Source organism: Zalophus californianus, chromosome 12 (genome assembly GCF_009762305.2).
Source record: "Zalophus californianus isolate mZalCal1 chromosome 12, mZalCal1.pri.v2, whole genome shotgun sequence".
Lineage (NCBI taxonomy): Eukaryota > Metazoa > Chordata > Mammalia > Carnivora > Otariidae > Zalophus > Zalophus californianus.
This window is the reverse complement of record NC_045606.1, coordinates 91,287,744-91,302,138: the sequence shown is the minus strand read 5'-3', so window position 1 is coordinate 91,302,138 and position 14,395 is coordinate 91,287,744. Positions and strand designations below refer to the sequence as shown.

General features: G+C 45.9%; 2 protein-coding genes across 11 annotated transcripts in view; one reads left to right on the top strand and one right to left on the bottom strand.

Moving 5' to 3' along the window:
* The first annotated feature begins 1,303 nt into the window (after positions 1 to 1,303).
* Positions 1,304 to 14,395, top strand: part of ATP6V0A4 (ATPase H+ transporting V0 subunit a4) — an 83,063-nt gene continuing 69,971 nt past the window's right edge. For 6 of the 9 annotated variants that reach the window (XM_027574778.1, XM_027574777.1, XM_027574771.1 and 3 more), the window contains exon 1: positions 8,514 to 8,643. The gene's annotated coding sequence lies outside the window, so the exon portion shown is untranslated. The other 3 variants (XM_027574774.2, XM_027574776.1, XM_027574775.1) reach the window with 3 other exon arrangements.
* Positions 2,239 to 8,709, bottom strand: TMEM213 (transmembrane protein 213). Of its 2 annotated transcripts, XR_003516618.2 has the most exons (4): positions 8,441 to 8,709; positions 4,773 to 4,844; positions 3,002 to 3,925; positions 2,239 to 2,815 (listed from the first exon to the last, which is right to left on the bottom strand). XR_003516618.2 is itself a non-coding variant. In XM_027574780.2 (3 exons), the coding sequence occupies exons 1-3, from the start codon at positions 8,589 to 8,591 to the stop codon at positions 3,756 to 3,758; spliced, it is 393 nt and encodes a 130-aa protein (XP_027430581.1). In that variant the 5' UTR covers positions 8,592 to 8,709; the 3' UTR covers positions 2,239 to 3,755. The 2 variants fall into 2 exon arrangements, 1 of the variants encoding a protein (XP_027430581.1); XM_027574780.2 differs by having other exon boundaries at positions 2,239 to 3,925.

Here is a 14,395-nt window from a genome sequence, read left to right as displayed (position 1 = left end):
CATGAAGGATATGCAAACGTTAAGCTAGAGAAATATCTGGAGATCCAATCACAGAGGACCTGATGGGTCATCCTAAGAGTATGGATTTTACTCTGTCAGCTGTGGGGAGTCACACGAGGATTTCAGGCAGGAGAGTGCCTTGATCACTTATTTAGGTATTAGAAAGATTATTCTGGAAGGGAAGGTGAAGGATGCGCTAGACCAGGTAAGGCTGGAAGGAGACACCAGATAGAGATTGTCTACAAGGCACTCCTACCACATGCCAAAGAAGACCAATGCAGTCACACCACATTATGTTTATATGATCTTAAAATAGATGCCAGGGTTCAGAGAAAGTTGCTCTTCATCAAAAACACTTCTAGATTATGATTTCTGTAAGTTTAAAAGTGTATTTACATATATTTTTATGGAAAAGCTAGCCTAAGACTTGTTGTTGATGAATCTTGCATGGTATAACATTTTATTTTATTTTATTTTATTTTATTTTATTTTATTTAAGATTTTATTTATTTATTTGACAGAGAGAGAGGGAGGGAGCACAAGCAGGGGGAGGGGCAGAGGGAGAAGCAGGTTCCCCGCAGAGCAAGGATCCCAATGCGGGGCTCGATCCCAGGACCCTGGGATCGTGACCTGAGCTGAAAGCAGATGCTTAACCCACTGAGCCACCCAGGCGCCCCTAACATTTTATTTTTACTAAAAAATTATGTATTTGATTTATTTGTCCTTGGGTGTCATGCGTATATAAAAAGGAATAGATTTTAAAGTCAGATAATTGTGCCAAACCTTAATGTTTAATATTCTATTTTTATGCAGGACACTTTGGTACAGAGATGTCCCAAGCAGTGTGGATTCTGTGTCACACAGCCTGTGACAGTGCTGGGGGCAACATCATCTACTAAAAGCAAAAATCTTAGGGCACCTGGGTGGCTCAGTCATTGGGCATCTGCCTTTGGCTCAGGTCATGATCCCAGGGTCCTGGGATTGAGCCCCGCATCGGGCTCCCTGCTCAGCGGGGAGCCTGCTTCTCCCTCCCCCACTCCGCCTGCTTGTGTTCCCTCTCTTGCTGTGTCTCTCTCTGTCAAATAAATAAATAAAATCTTAAAAAAAAGAATAAAAGCAAACATCTTAAATGAAAAGCACATCTACTGTTAGGTCCTGCTGCTTTATACCAGGGGGTTCTTAGATCCCTGGAAGGTGATACTTGGTTTTCCCCTTCAGGTTTTCCTTTTTAATTTATTGACAAATCTTTGCTTTGATAGAGTAAAGAGATCCCGTGCTGAGGGAAGATCTGAGATGAAGCATCTGGAAAGTATAACCACCAAATTATGTAAGTTGTCTTTCTGTCTAGTCTCAAAGAAAAGAGCAGTGATTTGGATTTGGTCTGTTCATCCTCTTGTACAGAGGAAAGGAAGGCGATTCACAACACGCCTAAATTTGAATGTGGCAGTGGTAGTAACTACACATTATTCACTTCGATGTAGTCTAAGAAACTTCACGTTGCCCAGACCTGAGGGGATGTTCTGGCTTTCTGCTTCTAAAGCAGCAAATGAGGGGCGCCTGGGTGGCTCAGTCGGTTAAGCGTCTGACTCTTGATTTCAGCTCAGGTCATGATCTCAGGATTGTGAAATTGAGCCCCACGTTGGGCCCCACGCTCAGGGGGGAGTCCACTTGAGATGCTCTCGCCCTCTGCCCCTCCCCCACCCTGCTCGCACTCTCTCTCTAAATAATAATAATGAAGGAGCAAATGAAATCTTACTGTGGAGGTCTGGCATATAGAAGGTAAGAGCCACGCGCTGTGGTTCCAAGGACCAGCCTCATGCCTTCCCCTTCCATGCAGCACCCCAGCTAGCCCTCCAGGCTTTGGCATCCCAGTTTGTAACCACGGCTGTGTCCAATTCCTACATTCTGTACTTAGGAAACTGACACTCCCCAAGGTGAAGTGACTTGTTTCCGTTCACATTGGCCAGCAATCAGTCTTCTTTTCCCTTCTCTCTATTGCTTTTCGGAGGTAGTGTTCTCACCAGGATGTCACACTTTTATTTCAAAAACGCTTGCAGATGTTAAATCCCAGGGGGTCCTTACTGACTCTTTCCATCTCTAAGGAGTTCAACTATCACATATTGTGGAAACTCTTTCCTCAAATGTCTAAAAAAGTGGAACATGCTCGTGTGTGTTCGTAACGTCGCATGGGGCATCACGCAGACCCTTGTTCACGCGATTATGTAACATGTGGGCACAGTAAAGTAAATCCATCCATTTTATTGGTTAAACCACAGAGATTCAGGAAACAGCGGACTGAGCCGGGCAATTCTCTCAGTTCCCATTGTTGGGGATATCTACCTAGATTTTCTGAAAGAGCAGGTGGGCAGCTCTGAGCCATCTGCCACCTCTAGGAAACGCTTCTTCCTACTTCAGGGGCCTCTCACTTGATTGTGTATGATTATTTGGTTGTTCAATCTAAATACATGTGTCCCCACAAAGGGCGGCATTGTCTCATAAAGAGAGTCATTTAGTCCTTCCTTCTGATGAACCCACTCTCCTCTCCTCCTGAAACCCCTGGCAATGTTCCCGGTGACCAGCAACATCCTTGTGCAGGATGAGGAATGATGGTCCTAAGTTATCTCGGGCAGGGACTCGATCGTTGGTTAGTTCATTCATTTATCATTCACTCATCGGACAAACATTACGAAGAACTTTCTATCCCCAGGAGCAAGAGGCGGTATACACTGTGTATTCACGAGGGCTGCACTTCAGGGTGGAGCAGACGCACCCCTAAGAGCACCAGCTCCGGGTCCCCCAAGGCTATCAGGGAAGGCTGCAAGAAGAGCAGACATTTGGGCTGGACTTTGAGGGCTGGCCTTCCATCTGGAGGCAGGGCTGGAAGGCATCCCCCCACCCCCACCCCCCAGCAGAGCAGAGGGACGGGCAGCAGGAAGTGGAAGACGTCGGGGCAAGGACTGGGTCACCGGAGCCCTGGTCCCGGAGGCGCGCGGAGACAGACCTGGGAAGGGGGTCGGACTCCTGCGGAGAGCGGAAGGCCCGCCGCATATCCGTCCAAGGTTCGGGGGTGAGGCTTTACGGAAGGTCGTCAGCAGGGGGCGACAGCACCACATTGGCAGCTGCTCTGGGGAGGGGCCCGTGGGGAGGACGTGCCTGACGGCTGCGAGAAGAGAACAGAACATGCCTGAAATGATGTAGGGGCGATGGACGAAGGCCAGAGCCGGGGTGCCGGCGGGGACGGTGGGGCCGGAAGGCCATGGAAGGATAATGTTGAAGAAAAGAACAAGAGCGGGAGAAGCAATGCACGGGGTGGGGGGTGTGGACGGTGGGCTGGTCAAAGGCGATTCTCACATTTTGAGATGCCAGTGATGCCCTTGAATGAAATGAGGGATGGAAGACAGGGACCTGTTTTGGGTGAGAAGGTTCTGAGTTGAGCTCCGAACGTAGGGACAAAGGTCAGAGTCGCATGTTTCTTGTGCACCTCCCTTGGAGCGCCGACCAAAGCACTGGTTAAAACCGAAGCAGGCCCCGTAGATTGAGAGAGATTGTCAGCGCGCAGAAGGCACCAGTACCTTGTGGATTTAGGAGTGAAGCAGCACTGGCCTGCCTTCCTTGGATCCCCCTTTCTCTCTTTCTTCTCTTTTAAAAGTCCCCGAAGCACAGAGGTGACAACACCTGTAACTGGGCAGAAATCACATGACCACCCCCCCCCCCGGTGACCCACAGTTTGGTGGCCACTGACATTCTCGGGGGGCTCATGGTTGCAAATCCTTGGGCTCATCTGGAGTGAGCTTCATCAGTTTGTCCACGCAGAGCAGGATGAGGGTGAGGAACCACAGGCTCCAGCCCACGGCGGCTGCGATCCAGCCATATTCGTCCACTCCGGTGTGGCAACACCGAGCCACTTGGAGGCAGAAGTCCACGTCTGGTGGGGAAGGGAAAGCAAGAACAACAGGGTGCATCGCACCAGCCCACGCAGCTCACCCTCCAGGGTTTGTAAGAACAAGCCAGGAACCATACGAGAGCTAACGTTTACTGAAGGATGCCACACACAGTTACGTGCTTCACACACGTCCCCTTACTCGTTCCTCACACAGTGAGATGTACAGTTATATTCCCATGAAGGAGCTGAGGCTGTAACTCGCCCAAGGTCACCAGATAGCAGAAGAGGACTCAAACCCAAGTCCGAAAGAATCCAAAGCTCTGAACTTAACCTCTAAGTATTATTGCCTATTACCCTCCTTTGTAAATGCCCAGAAGCAAACACATTTGGTCATTCAGTGAGGGCAGCAGAAAGGGAGTCAGCGTAGAATAAAGCAACACTATGAATTGGACCCGTGGTAACAACGCTTATTGCTTTAGGAAATACTGGCCTCCTTGCTGTTGGGAGTGCTCAAGCAGAGGGTGGACAGAAATATGCAAAGGGTGCTGAAACAAAGCTCTTGCATTGGGCAGAAGTTGGCCTGGCAGATTTTTCTGGTTTTTCCCCTTCTAAGTTTCTAACGCATCTTTGGCTGCTATACATACTGTGGATGGGTCATTAAAGCCATCTGTACCAAAGATTGTGAACCTACATCAAGGCCAAGGCTGAGATAGCTTTTTCGATGTGCTATGCAGGCAGTTCTGGGGGCCATGAACAAACCACACGAGGGCATAGGAAGGCCAGGCAGGCGCTGTGCCACCGGACCCCAATCAACAGCAAGCAAGCTTAAGTTTCCCTCCCAGACCCAGGGCCAGCTCTGGGGTGAGGTCAGCAGCCAGGAGAAGCTTACTGGGGCACTGCTCCAGGTTTCCAGGGTCTGGGTGGTGGGTGGTCAAGGTGGCATTGTCACTGTTTCTCGCTTCTGGAAGAAAAGACAGAAGAGGGTCACAGGCAGTAGGAAAATCCATCCCCAGGCATAGAGTGTGAAATCTTTTTTTGTGAATTTGTAGTGATACTGCGAAAGTTCCAGTCTAGGTATTTTAAGACTTCATGCAACAAAGCTAACAATATGTTATAGACTGAACTGACCCCTCCAAGTTCATCGAAGTCCTAACCCATGGTAGTGACTATATCTGGAGAAAAGGCCTTTAAAGAGGTTAAATCAAGGTTAAATGGAGTCGTATGGGTGGGTCCTCATTCAATATGACCGGTGTCCTTGCGAGAAGAGGGAGAGACACCAGGGATGTACCTGCGCAGAGAAGAGACCGGGTGAGGTCACAGTGAGAAGGTGGCATCAGGAGAAGACACACCTGCTGACCCCTGGAGTCTCCAGAACTGTTAGAAGATACATTTCTATTATTTAAGCCATCCAGTCTGTGGTAGGTTTTATGGCAGCAAAGGAATACAGTCCCCTTTTCCTTTCACTATTTTCATTCAGAGATGCTTTATCTGCCTGGTTCATCGACTCATGGCTTCACACCTCATCTCCTTCATATCTCACTCTTCAGTGGCCAACGCCTGCTGCAAATAGCTTTCCAAACACTCTGTTTTAGCTGTTTCCTATGCAAATAGCTACATGTAGACATGGTTTCTCTCGTATATATATATATAATATATATATATAATATATATTTCTCTCATATATATATATTAAAACAATCATTTAACAAGCTCACATGTCTTCTCATACGTATCTTCAATTCCCTTCAAAAACTTGAACGAATAAATGTTGAAATCTGACTTTGTGTCTTAACTTCTGATGATTATGATAGTATACCTCAGACAGATGGTTATCAAAAAAATTAAACACTATGCAACCAAGTCCAGAGATGGCTAGAATTTGCAGCCTTTAGAGTTGTCTCTTGACCCGTAAATAAGGAGCACAAAGGTAAAAAGAACTTTAGTGGGAATTCTCAAAGTTCTATCAGTGTGGGGGTGAGGTGGGGCTACGGAGATGAACATAAAGATTCCTAAGCATGAAAAGCCATTGTCTCTGTTCCCTCTCGTGACTGAGAATGAGCAGATGGATGATCCAGGTCTATTCTGTCCAATAGGGCAACTACTTGTAGCTATTTAAATTTATTAAAATGGACTTAAATTAAAAATTCAACCTCCTGGTCATATTAGCCACATGTCAAGTGCTCAGTTACCACATTGGATCACCACATTCCAAAATGCTACCATCCTGGAAACACAGCACAGACGTGGAACATTTCTGTAGAGGCCGCTTTTAGGCAATAGGCATGAGCACTTGAAACTTGATCAAGGCAAAAGGGCCCACAGCGACCCCCACCTGAATGCAAACAGGCTCATGAAGCTTTGAAATAGCCACCCAAACTGACCAGCTACAACCAGGCATAGTTCCTAAGATTACTGGAACAGGGAAAGTTCCGTATGTTCCCATGCTCCCTCACTCCACCCTATAACTATAGCCCCTCACCACCACCTCACAGCAGAATGTCTCTCCTTGGCTGTCCTGCCCATTGCCCTCTTGCAGTGTATTCAGTAAACTTCTATCTCCTTTGTTCTGCCTGGGGTGAATTCTCTCACTATTGGTACCACTGCCCCCCACCCAATCGGGATGCCCCACAACTTCCATCATCAAAAAAATTTTTATTAGATAGTGTTAGGCTAGGTAGATCAAGACCAAGAGGTCAATTTTAAAGAATTGTTCTGGAAATTAATTATACTGTTGTTCTGCTTCCTTGAGGATGCAAAAAATAAATAAATAAAAAATAAAAGGTGGTTTGGAAACTCTCAAGGCCCCACTGACTCTAGGGTAGCGTGTCCTTCAAAGGAGCTTGTTGTCGTGTAGCAGGACAAGTCAGGAAGCAACTCCTTGTTTAGCCAAAGCCATGAAATTGCTGCTCAGACAAATTTTATGCCACCGGTCCACCCAGGCCACTCCAATGTCCTGCCTGAAGTATAGTAATTACCTTGACACAATCTGATTGTTACTGTAAATTATTTACAACTAAATGGCTTAGAACTTGGTCTTTATTTGTTTTGGAGAAATTGATTCCTCAACATTTAATTTCCCTTTTAACCCAACTAACTTCCTTGGCCTTGACTTTCATCTCCCCTCTGCCCTAGAATGGAAGTAGTCCCCGTCTAGAGCAAGTGAATGGAAAAAACCTAATTAATCGATGCTGGTATTAGGTTAAAGCATTCGAAATGGCCATTTTGGTAGGTCAAAAAATTTTTCAATATCGGTAATTTTATATGGTTCGAACTGAATAGCCTAATAATTTCTAAGAATTTAAACCTCATCCTCCTCCCTCATAAGCATAGCTGGTCGGGGACCAGTCCCACTTGGGGTCACTTCCAAAGTACTGGGGGCTGGGAATACCCAACAATTAAGTGCAGTTAAATTTGTCAAGTTTTTTGAGAGCCTATCATAAGTAATTCACTATGAGGGTAAACAAATAAAAGAAATGAAATGCTCATCTGGGGAGGGGTATTGGAAAATAAACATGCTAACATTCATTGTTTACCCTGTGCTAATTTACTAAAACTTCTTTACATGCAGTAGTCTCATTTCATCTTATGACAACCCTATATATATAAGTGCTGTGATTATCCTCACGGTATAAATGAGAAAACTGGGGCACAGAGACTTTAAGTGATTTGCTCAAGGCCACACAGATAGTAAGTTGTGGAAGCCAGAACTGAGCTGAGGCTGAGTGGCTAGAGCTCACACTCTGAACCTCTTAAGGAGAGGCGGTGAGGACAAGGCAGACAGATACAGCCCTGAGGGGTCATCGAGGGTTGGTTTTGAGAGAGAGAAATCTGTCAAGGGCAGGGCAGGAGCTGCAGAGCAAGATCAAAGCCAGAGGCCAAAGCCAGAAGCATGAGGGTATGAGGGACGTCTCCCTGCATGGGGTGCAAAGCCCAGCCTGAGAGAGCAAGACAGGAGCTGCTATTCAACCCCTCTAGCGTGCGTGAACAGAGAGGGCAATAACTCAACATCTCCCATGCTCGGGGAAGGTGGGAGAATCGTAGGCAGCATTTGACAGCTTTCCTGCTTTTGGGTTTTGTGAAAGTTGCAAAGGAAGCACAGGGTTAAGGGAGGGACAGAGGACCTTAGGGGAGGATCAGGAGTACAGAGCGGGAATTGCAAACCACAATAGCCAGGGGCACCAAGAAGGAGCCGTTGAGACACAGCAACCAATAAAATGTCACTTTAGGCCAGATTGGTCCCGGGATGGGAGAGACTGTCGGTACATTGCTTTTTCCTCTTTCTTTGTGGCAAAGTCCAATCGAAGTGGCTAATCCTGTCCTAGCTGAGGAGTTGAGCATTTGATCAAGGGCTTAGGTAAATGTCGAACACCCCCACCCCAACTCACCACCTTCTGTCTAATCCTTCAGGTGAGAACTGTTTGCTCTTTGCTTTGTGTGGCACCAACCCTAGCCAAAGAATCTCCTCCTTCCCTCTCCCTCCTTCCATCCCTCTCTCCTTTCCCTCCTTCTCTCCCTCCCCCTTCCCAGCGTGGCCAAGAATAAAGCTCACAGTTCTACCTGCCAAGCAAGCCAAGTGGAAGGAGGCAAAGACCAGGCCAAGGGCCAGGGCAGCCCAGGGTGCAGAGGTGAGGTGCTTCATGCCGGAGAGGGAGAGGGAGGCGTCTGTCTGCACTATTCCTGCAGAGGTGTGCCGAGGGCTGCGTGCCATGTGTCCTGTGTGGACTGTGTCCTGCCGGAGCTTGAAAGCAGTGTTGTCAGAGGTGAATTTCTGCTCTGTGTTTGGGGGAAAAGAGAGGGGGTGGGGCAAGAGAAACCAGCTGTCAGTCCTCGCTCTCACCTCTTCAGAAGGGAAGCTGAACTATGTTGGCTGGGGGAGGAAGGGAGGGGCGATTTATGCAATTCTGCCTTGAGTTCACTTGTTATCCCTACTGATAAAAAGAGGGGCAGGAGAGGAGTTCTGTGCACTGCCGCCAGTTCCTTGAAGTTGAGTTTGCTGCCTCTTTCAGCTGCCTGGTGTAGCACTGGATTCTTTATTCTCTTCAGTCCAGTATTTACTGACACCTACTATGTGCACTACACTGTGCTAGAAGTCTGGGAATACCTGGCCTCAAAGTGCTTTCATTACAGACACATATCATTCAAACACAGCAATGTTTCAGGCATGACTCAGGACGGACAGAGTGCTTTGGTTCTTAGCAGCAAGAAGCCACATCTGTGGATGGAATGCTTCATGACCAACATGGCATTTGAGTTGGGCCTTGAAGGATGAATAGAAATTTGACAGGCAAAGAGGAGAGGAGGGCACTGTAGGCAGGAGGGACAGAGGGGTGGAGGGACAGAGGGGTAAAGGTCCAGAGGTAAGGGGTGCTAGGGAATCCAACTTGAGTCTACTGCAGCACAGATAACCGGACGGGACCTGAGGAGGGGGGCATGGGTGACCAGCGAGCCATGAGACTGACAGACTGGCGTGCCAGGCTGGGGAGTTTGAAATAACCAGGAGGCAAAAGAAAGGCTTTGTGAAGATTTTGAACCAAATAGTAACATTTATTGAACACCCCCCCTGTTTATATGAAAGGCATCATTGTAGGCATTTGGGACCCACACCTGCCTGACGTGATCCTACTCTTGATCCTACTCATGGTCCGGCAGTGAGACCAGCAATACAGAAAGATGTGTGATGCGGTACAGTAAGACTCAAACAAGGGTACCTTCTGCAGTTGTGGGAATACACGAGAGAGAGAGCGGTTAAATCTGTCTGAGAGATACAGGGGAAGCATTCACAGGGGAAGTGACATTTGGGCTGGGTATTGAAGTTTGCATACACAGATGGGAGCTGATGGAACAGCACACACAGATTGTCTGTGTGCCTGCAGGCCTGCCATGTATAGAGAAGTACGCTGTCTTCGTGCGCAAGAACTGGCCTGGCCAAGAGAGTGAGGTTAAAGTCTAGCTCATTCGAAGCTCTGTGGAAGGACATGTAAGCCATGTGTCAGCTCAGGGTAAGGGTGTCTTATTGGAGTACATCAGCCCAGAGGAGGCATTTTTTTCTGATTTGCCCAAAAGTACAAATTATTCTTGGGTTTGAGGGTGGGGGGCAGAAGTGCCTTAAGAAGGCCAATCTGCAGGTGATGTACACACATCAAGTTTGGTTGAACATTCACTTACTGAGTAGCTGCTGTGTGCTGGGCGTTTGGTATGGGAGGGGGGTCTGAAGTGGGTAAGGCAACACAGTCCCTGTCCTCAAGGAGCTTGGGGTCTGGTGAGGGAGAGGGACAAATAAATAAAACGCAATAAAGTAAATATGGTGAGGAAATCTTGACAAAGAACGGGAAAAGTATGGAGGAGGGTTGGGGACTAGGGGGTTCAGTGAACATTTCACAATAAGGAAGGCATTTTAACCTGAAATTTGAAATCTGTGTGGTCCGCCAGGCACAGGAAAAGGGGACAGTGTGTGCAAGACCCCTGAGGCACGAACACGTGCCTCTTGTCCCAGGAGTAATCACTGTCTTGGGAGCATGGGGTGGGCTCATGGTGTGTCTGGTTTGACTAAGAACAGATCGTAAATGGTCCTGAATGCCAGACAGAGCAAACTGGACTCTATCTTACAACTGGGGACTTGTACATGTGGACACCTTGATATTTCAGAAACATGGAGGATAGATCCACAGAGGGCAGGCTTGGATTCAGAGATCCTCTAAGAACTGTTGCAAAACTCCTGGCCATATGGGACACCTGGCTAGCTCACTTCAAAAAAAAAAAAAAAAAAAAAATCCCAGCCAGAGATCAAAAGAGCCCTGAAATAAAAAGTTGGGCTGAGGATAGAGAAGAGGGGAACAGAATCAAGAGGCATTTAGCTGGCTGAATCAACAGAAAGGAACCCAGGGAGTGGCATCCACAGTTTCCGGCTGGTGCGGGTGTGTGGCCATGAAGCCAGCCTGGGGTAGCATTCCAGTCCAGCTTTTCTTGGCTGAGTGGCCCTGGCAAGTTACTTTATACCTCAGGTTCTTTGTCTGACAAGGAATAGGATTGATCTCATGGCTTGTTATGATGATGGAATGAAGTAATCCATGTGAAGTGCTTCACGTGGTGCTGCTAGCTGACGGTAGTAAATACTCCGTAAATGTTAACTATCATTTGAACAGAAGGACCATCTTAAGTAGAAAATGTGGGACAAAGGCAGTTTTCAGGGAAAAATAATGCTATTGATGTGTTGATTTATTTATATCCTGCCTTGGTCCAAAAAGCGTTTAAAGAAGCTTACATACAATTAATTAAGCCAGATAAAATAAATTGAAAATGAATGGGAAGAAATGAGGCAAAGGGAAAGTTGGGGTAGAAAATAGAAGAGGGATCTCTGAGTTTAGAGCACAAAATGGCACACATGTTTTCTAAGCTTTGTGGTGACCGGTGTGAAGAGGGTAGGGTCACCTGCATGCAGGTCACCTGCATGACTCATGGGCTCCCAAGATGAAAAACAACAGTGTGAGTACAACTGCTCTTGATACCAGAACTAGAGAGACCTTTTCCCTGGGGCCCTCCACAGAGATGACATTCCTTAATGGGACAGACACTATTCTTGACATTTTCTTCATAGTAAGCCCCGCAATAAGCTTCATAGACTAGGGCTGATTTAGCCCCTGGGCACTGGAGATGACAGCGGTGCCTGGGGTCAACAAGATTTTGAAGGGTCTCGAAAATGCTGGAGACCTGAAAAGAGGTTCTCGGATCCAAGATATGAACAACGGACTGTGCATTCAAAAAGAAAAGCTGATTTTAAAAGCAAAGTTATACAATTCATTTTCAACATTTAAACAGAAACGGACTAGGGTGTTGGGTGGATCTTAATATGTTGGGTGCATCTTAATATGTTTGATGTAAGCAAGAGTGTCCCTCCAAAATGATGACAGCCTGGGACATGCAAAGATTTGAAACAGCCCTGCCTGGGGTTGTTGTGACAGTGCTTTGAGTAGCACCCACTGATCTAAGCTGACAGCGTCCTGTTGAATCATACCAGTGAAAGCCATTCTGGGTGTAGCGTATAGAGAGAGCAAGGCCGATAATCTGTTCCCTGTCTCTTTCTTTTTAACACACTGTTGTTTGACCCGGGACTGTTCTAGATTAGGAGTTTGCAAGTCACCTGAAAGACAAACATTCTCTTAACAGATGAGAGGACTTTCTTATCCTAAAATAAGATAGGATGGGCTTGACTGGTGTCTGATAACTCATTAATTCCCAACGACTGGGCTGCATCGCAACTATTTTTACAAATACCACCGTTATTAGCTGTTTTGTTTTTTTTTAAACAGGTCTGTAATTAATAACTCTGTGCAGTGGGTTACCTCACCTAGCAACTGTCTCATACATTTTACATTAGGTTTGCTTTGGAGAGCCTACCAGGAAGTTGACCTGCTCAAAGCCAGACATTCTACAGGAACTTCCTCAAGACTTTTTTTTAATGGTTGAGTTAAGTGTTTGGTTACCTTTAAAAAAAAGTCCAGGCTAAAATGTGGCCAGGCTCCATGGTGGTGGTTGGGATGGGATTGGGGTGGGGGTTCCATGGCTCTCACTGCCTCCAATTTTATGTTTTCCCTGACAAAATTGCATTTGAAAAAGGGAAGGAGGGGGCACAGTGTTTCCTGTGATAAAAGACTGAAAACCAGCATTCTGTGGCCTGGAGTGGCCTCCTATAGGTAGGATATTTTATGTGAAGGAAGCTTCCCTTGTGATTCTGATGGCCCTTTTCCGGTCCCTTCCATCCCTGGGAAGAGACCCCTGGCTTTGAACTTGAGGCTTTCATTTGCAATCAACCCATCCTGAAGAGAATCGTAGCCCTAACCACAGCTATGCCTGCTGTTCCCTAACTTCTGACCAGAGGCAGGCCCATGGCTCTTTCTGCAGAGGGCTTTGTCAGGCTCTGTTTTCACAGGATAATGTCAGTCTGCAGTTGCACATAGGACTGAGACACGTAGCTTCACCTGAGCAGGATCTAGTTTGTGGGGGAGATTAACCACGCTCACTGCTGCTCAGTTATGGGTCTATAATTCGGAGAGTGAGAAAGAAAAATGGAGTTCAATCTTGAAATCACGCGGTAGGGTTGATCAAAGTAACAAAGTGAACAAGGTCTTGAGCCCACCATTTGGAACCATTTTTGAGCAGTTCCCAGAATAATTCATTCAATTATTGCACTAGGGTGGGCAGTGGTACCAGACAGAAGTGGGGTTAACAAATGGATGGGATTTCATCTTGGCGAAGGCCATCTTCCATGTGGGCCCTGGATCTCATTCCCTCCCATCTTCTTAGATTGCACTGTGATCTGTGAACATACTTTGATGATTTCTGTGTTTTGTTATTCATTAAGACCATCATATGGCCATTTTGGGTAAACATTTGGCAGTGCTTGAAAAGAATGTGTCACACAGTTGTGGGGTTCAGTGTTCTGTGTAAGCCCGTTAGTGCTAATTGTGTGGCTCTCATCTTCTGTATATTTCCTGTTTTTAAAAATCTGGTCTGCTTATCCTGTCGAATACTGAGACAGATGATTGTGGTTTTCTCTTTTCCTTGTAGGTTTGTCTATTTTTGCATTAAATAGTTGAGGCTGTCATTAGGCCTCATGTAAATATAGAAATGACACACCAGTGAATTGAACCTTCTTTAAAAAAATCATTTTGTAATATCCCTCTCTACCTCTAGTGATACTTTGTGCCATCAAGTTTTTGTCTGCTGTCACTATAAGCTAAACCACCTTTCTTTTTGCTTAGTATTTCGTGCTGGACCTTTTCCCATCATTTCTTTCATCTTCTCTAAATTCTTACTATGTTTTGGATGTGTACCTTACAAAAACGTAGTGTAGGATTTTTTAAAAAAATCCCTTCTTGGAATCTTTGCCTTTAATTTGGCCATTTAACCTGTTTACATGGGATGTATCCATACTGATTGGTTTAGGTTTGAATCTCCATCTGACCAAGAGCTCTCTGGTTTTCCCACCTGTTTGACATCTCTTTTTTCTCACCACTTTAGGATCGAGTTTTTTATTCCATTTTTTTTAGAGATTACTGCAGGCATTCTTGTCTTATCAAAGTCTAATATTAATTGATACTTTTACCATCTTTCCAAATAATGTGAGGAGCTTAGAGCTTTAATACTACTTGTCTACTCCTGATTTTTATATCATTATAGTCATGTATTTTAACTATATACATATAGTTTTTTAACTTGGTAACTCATTATTACTATTTTATACAGTGAATGTTTGCTTAAACTTATCCACGTATTTACCACTTTATTGCTCTGGATTCCTTTCTGCAAGTCTTGTCTTCCATCTACAATGCTTCTTCTCCTTAAAGAAGATCTTCAAGTATTCCCTTGGTGGAGTGATTAATGCTCTCAGTAGTTGTGTGTTAAGATATGTTTCTCTTCTTCCTTTGTTCTTGAAAGGTGTTGTCACCGAGTGTGGAATTCCAGCTTGGCAGATATTTTCTATCAATGCTTTAAAGATATCATTCTATTTCTTTT

Coding starts and splice junctions, on each gene's coding strand:
- TMEM213 (XM_027574780.2), bottom strand. CDS start 8,591: ATGGCACGCAGCCCTCGGCACACCTCTGCAGGAATAGTGCAGACAGAC. Junction 4,845..8,440: donor CCACTTGGCTTGCTTGGCAG/GTAGAACTGTGA, acceptor CTTTTCTTCCAG/AAGCGAGAAACAGTGACAAT. Junction 3,926..4,772: donor AAACCTGGAGCAGTGCCCCA/GTAAGCTTCTCC, acceptor CTTCCCCACCAG/ACGTGGACTTCTGCCTCCAA.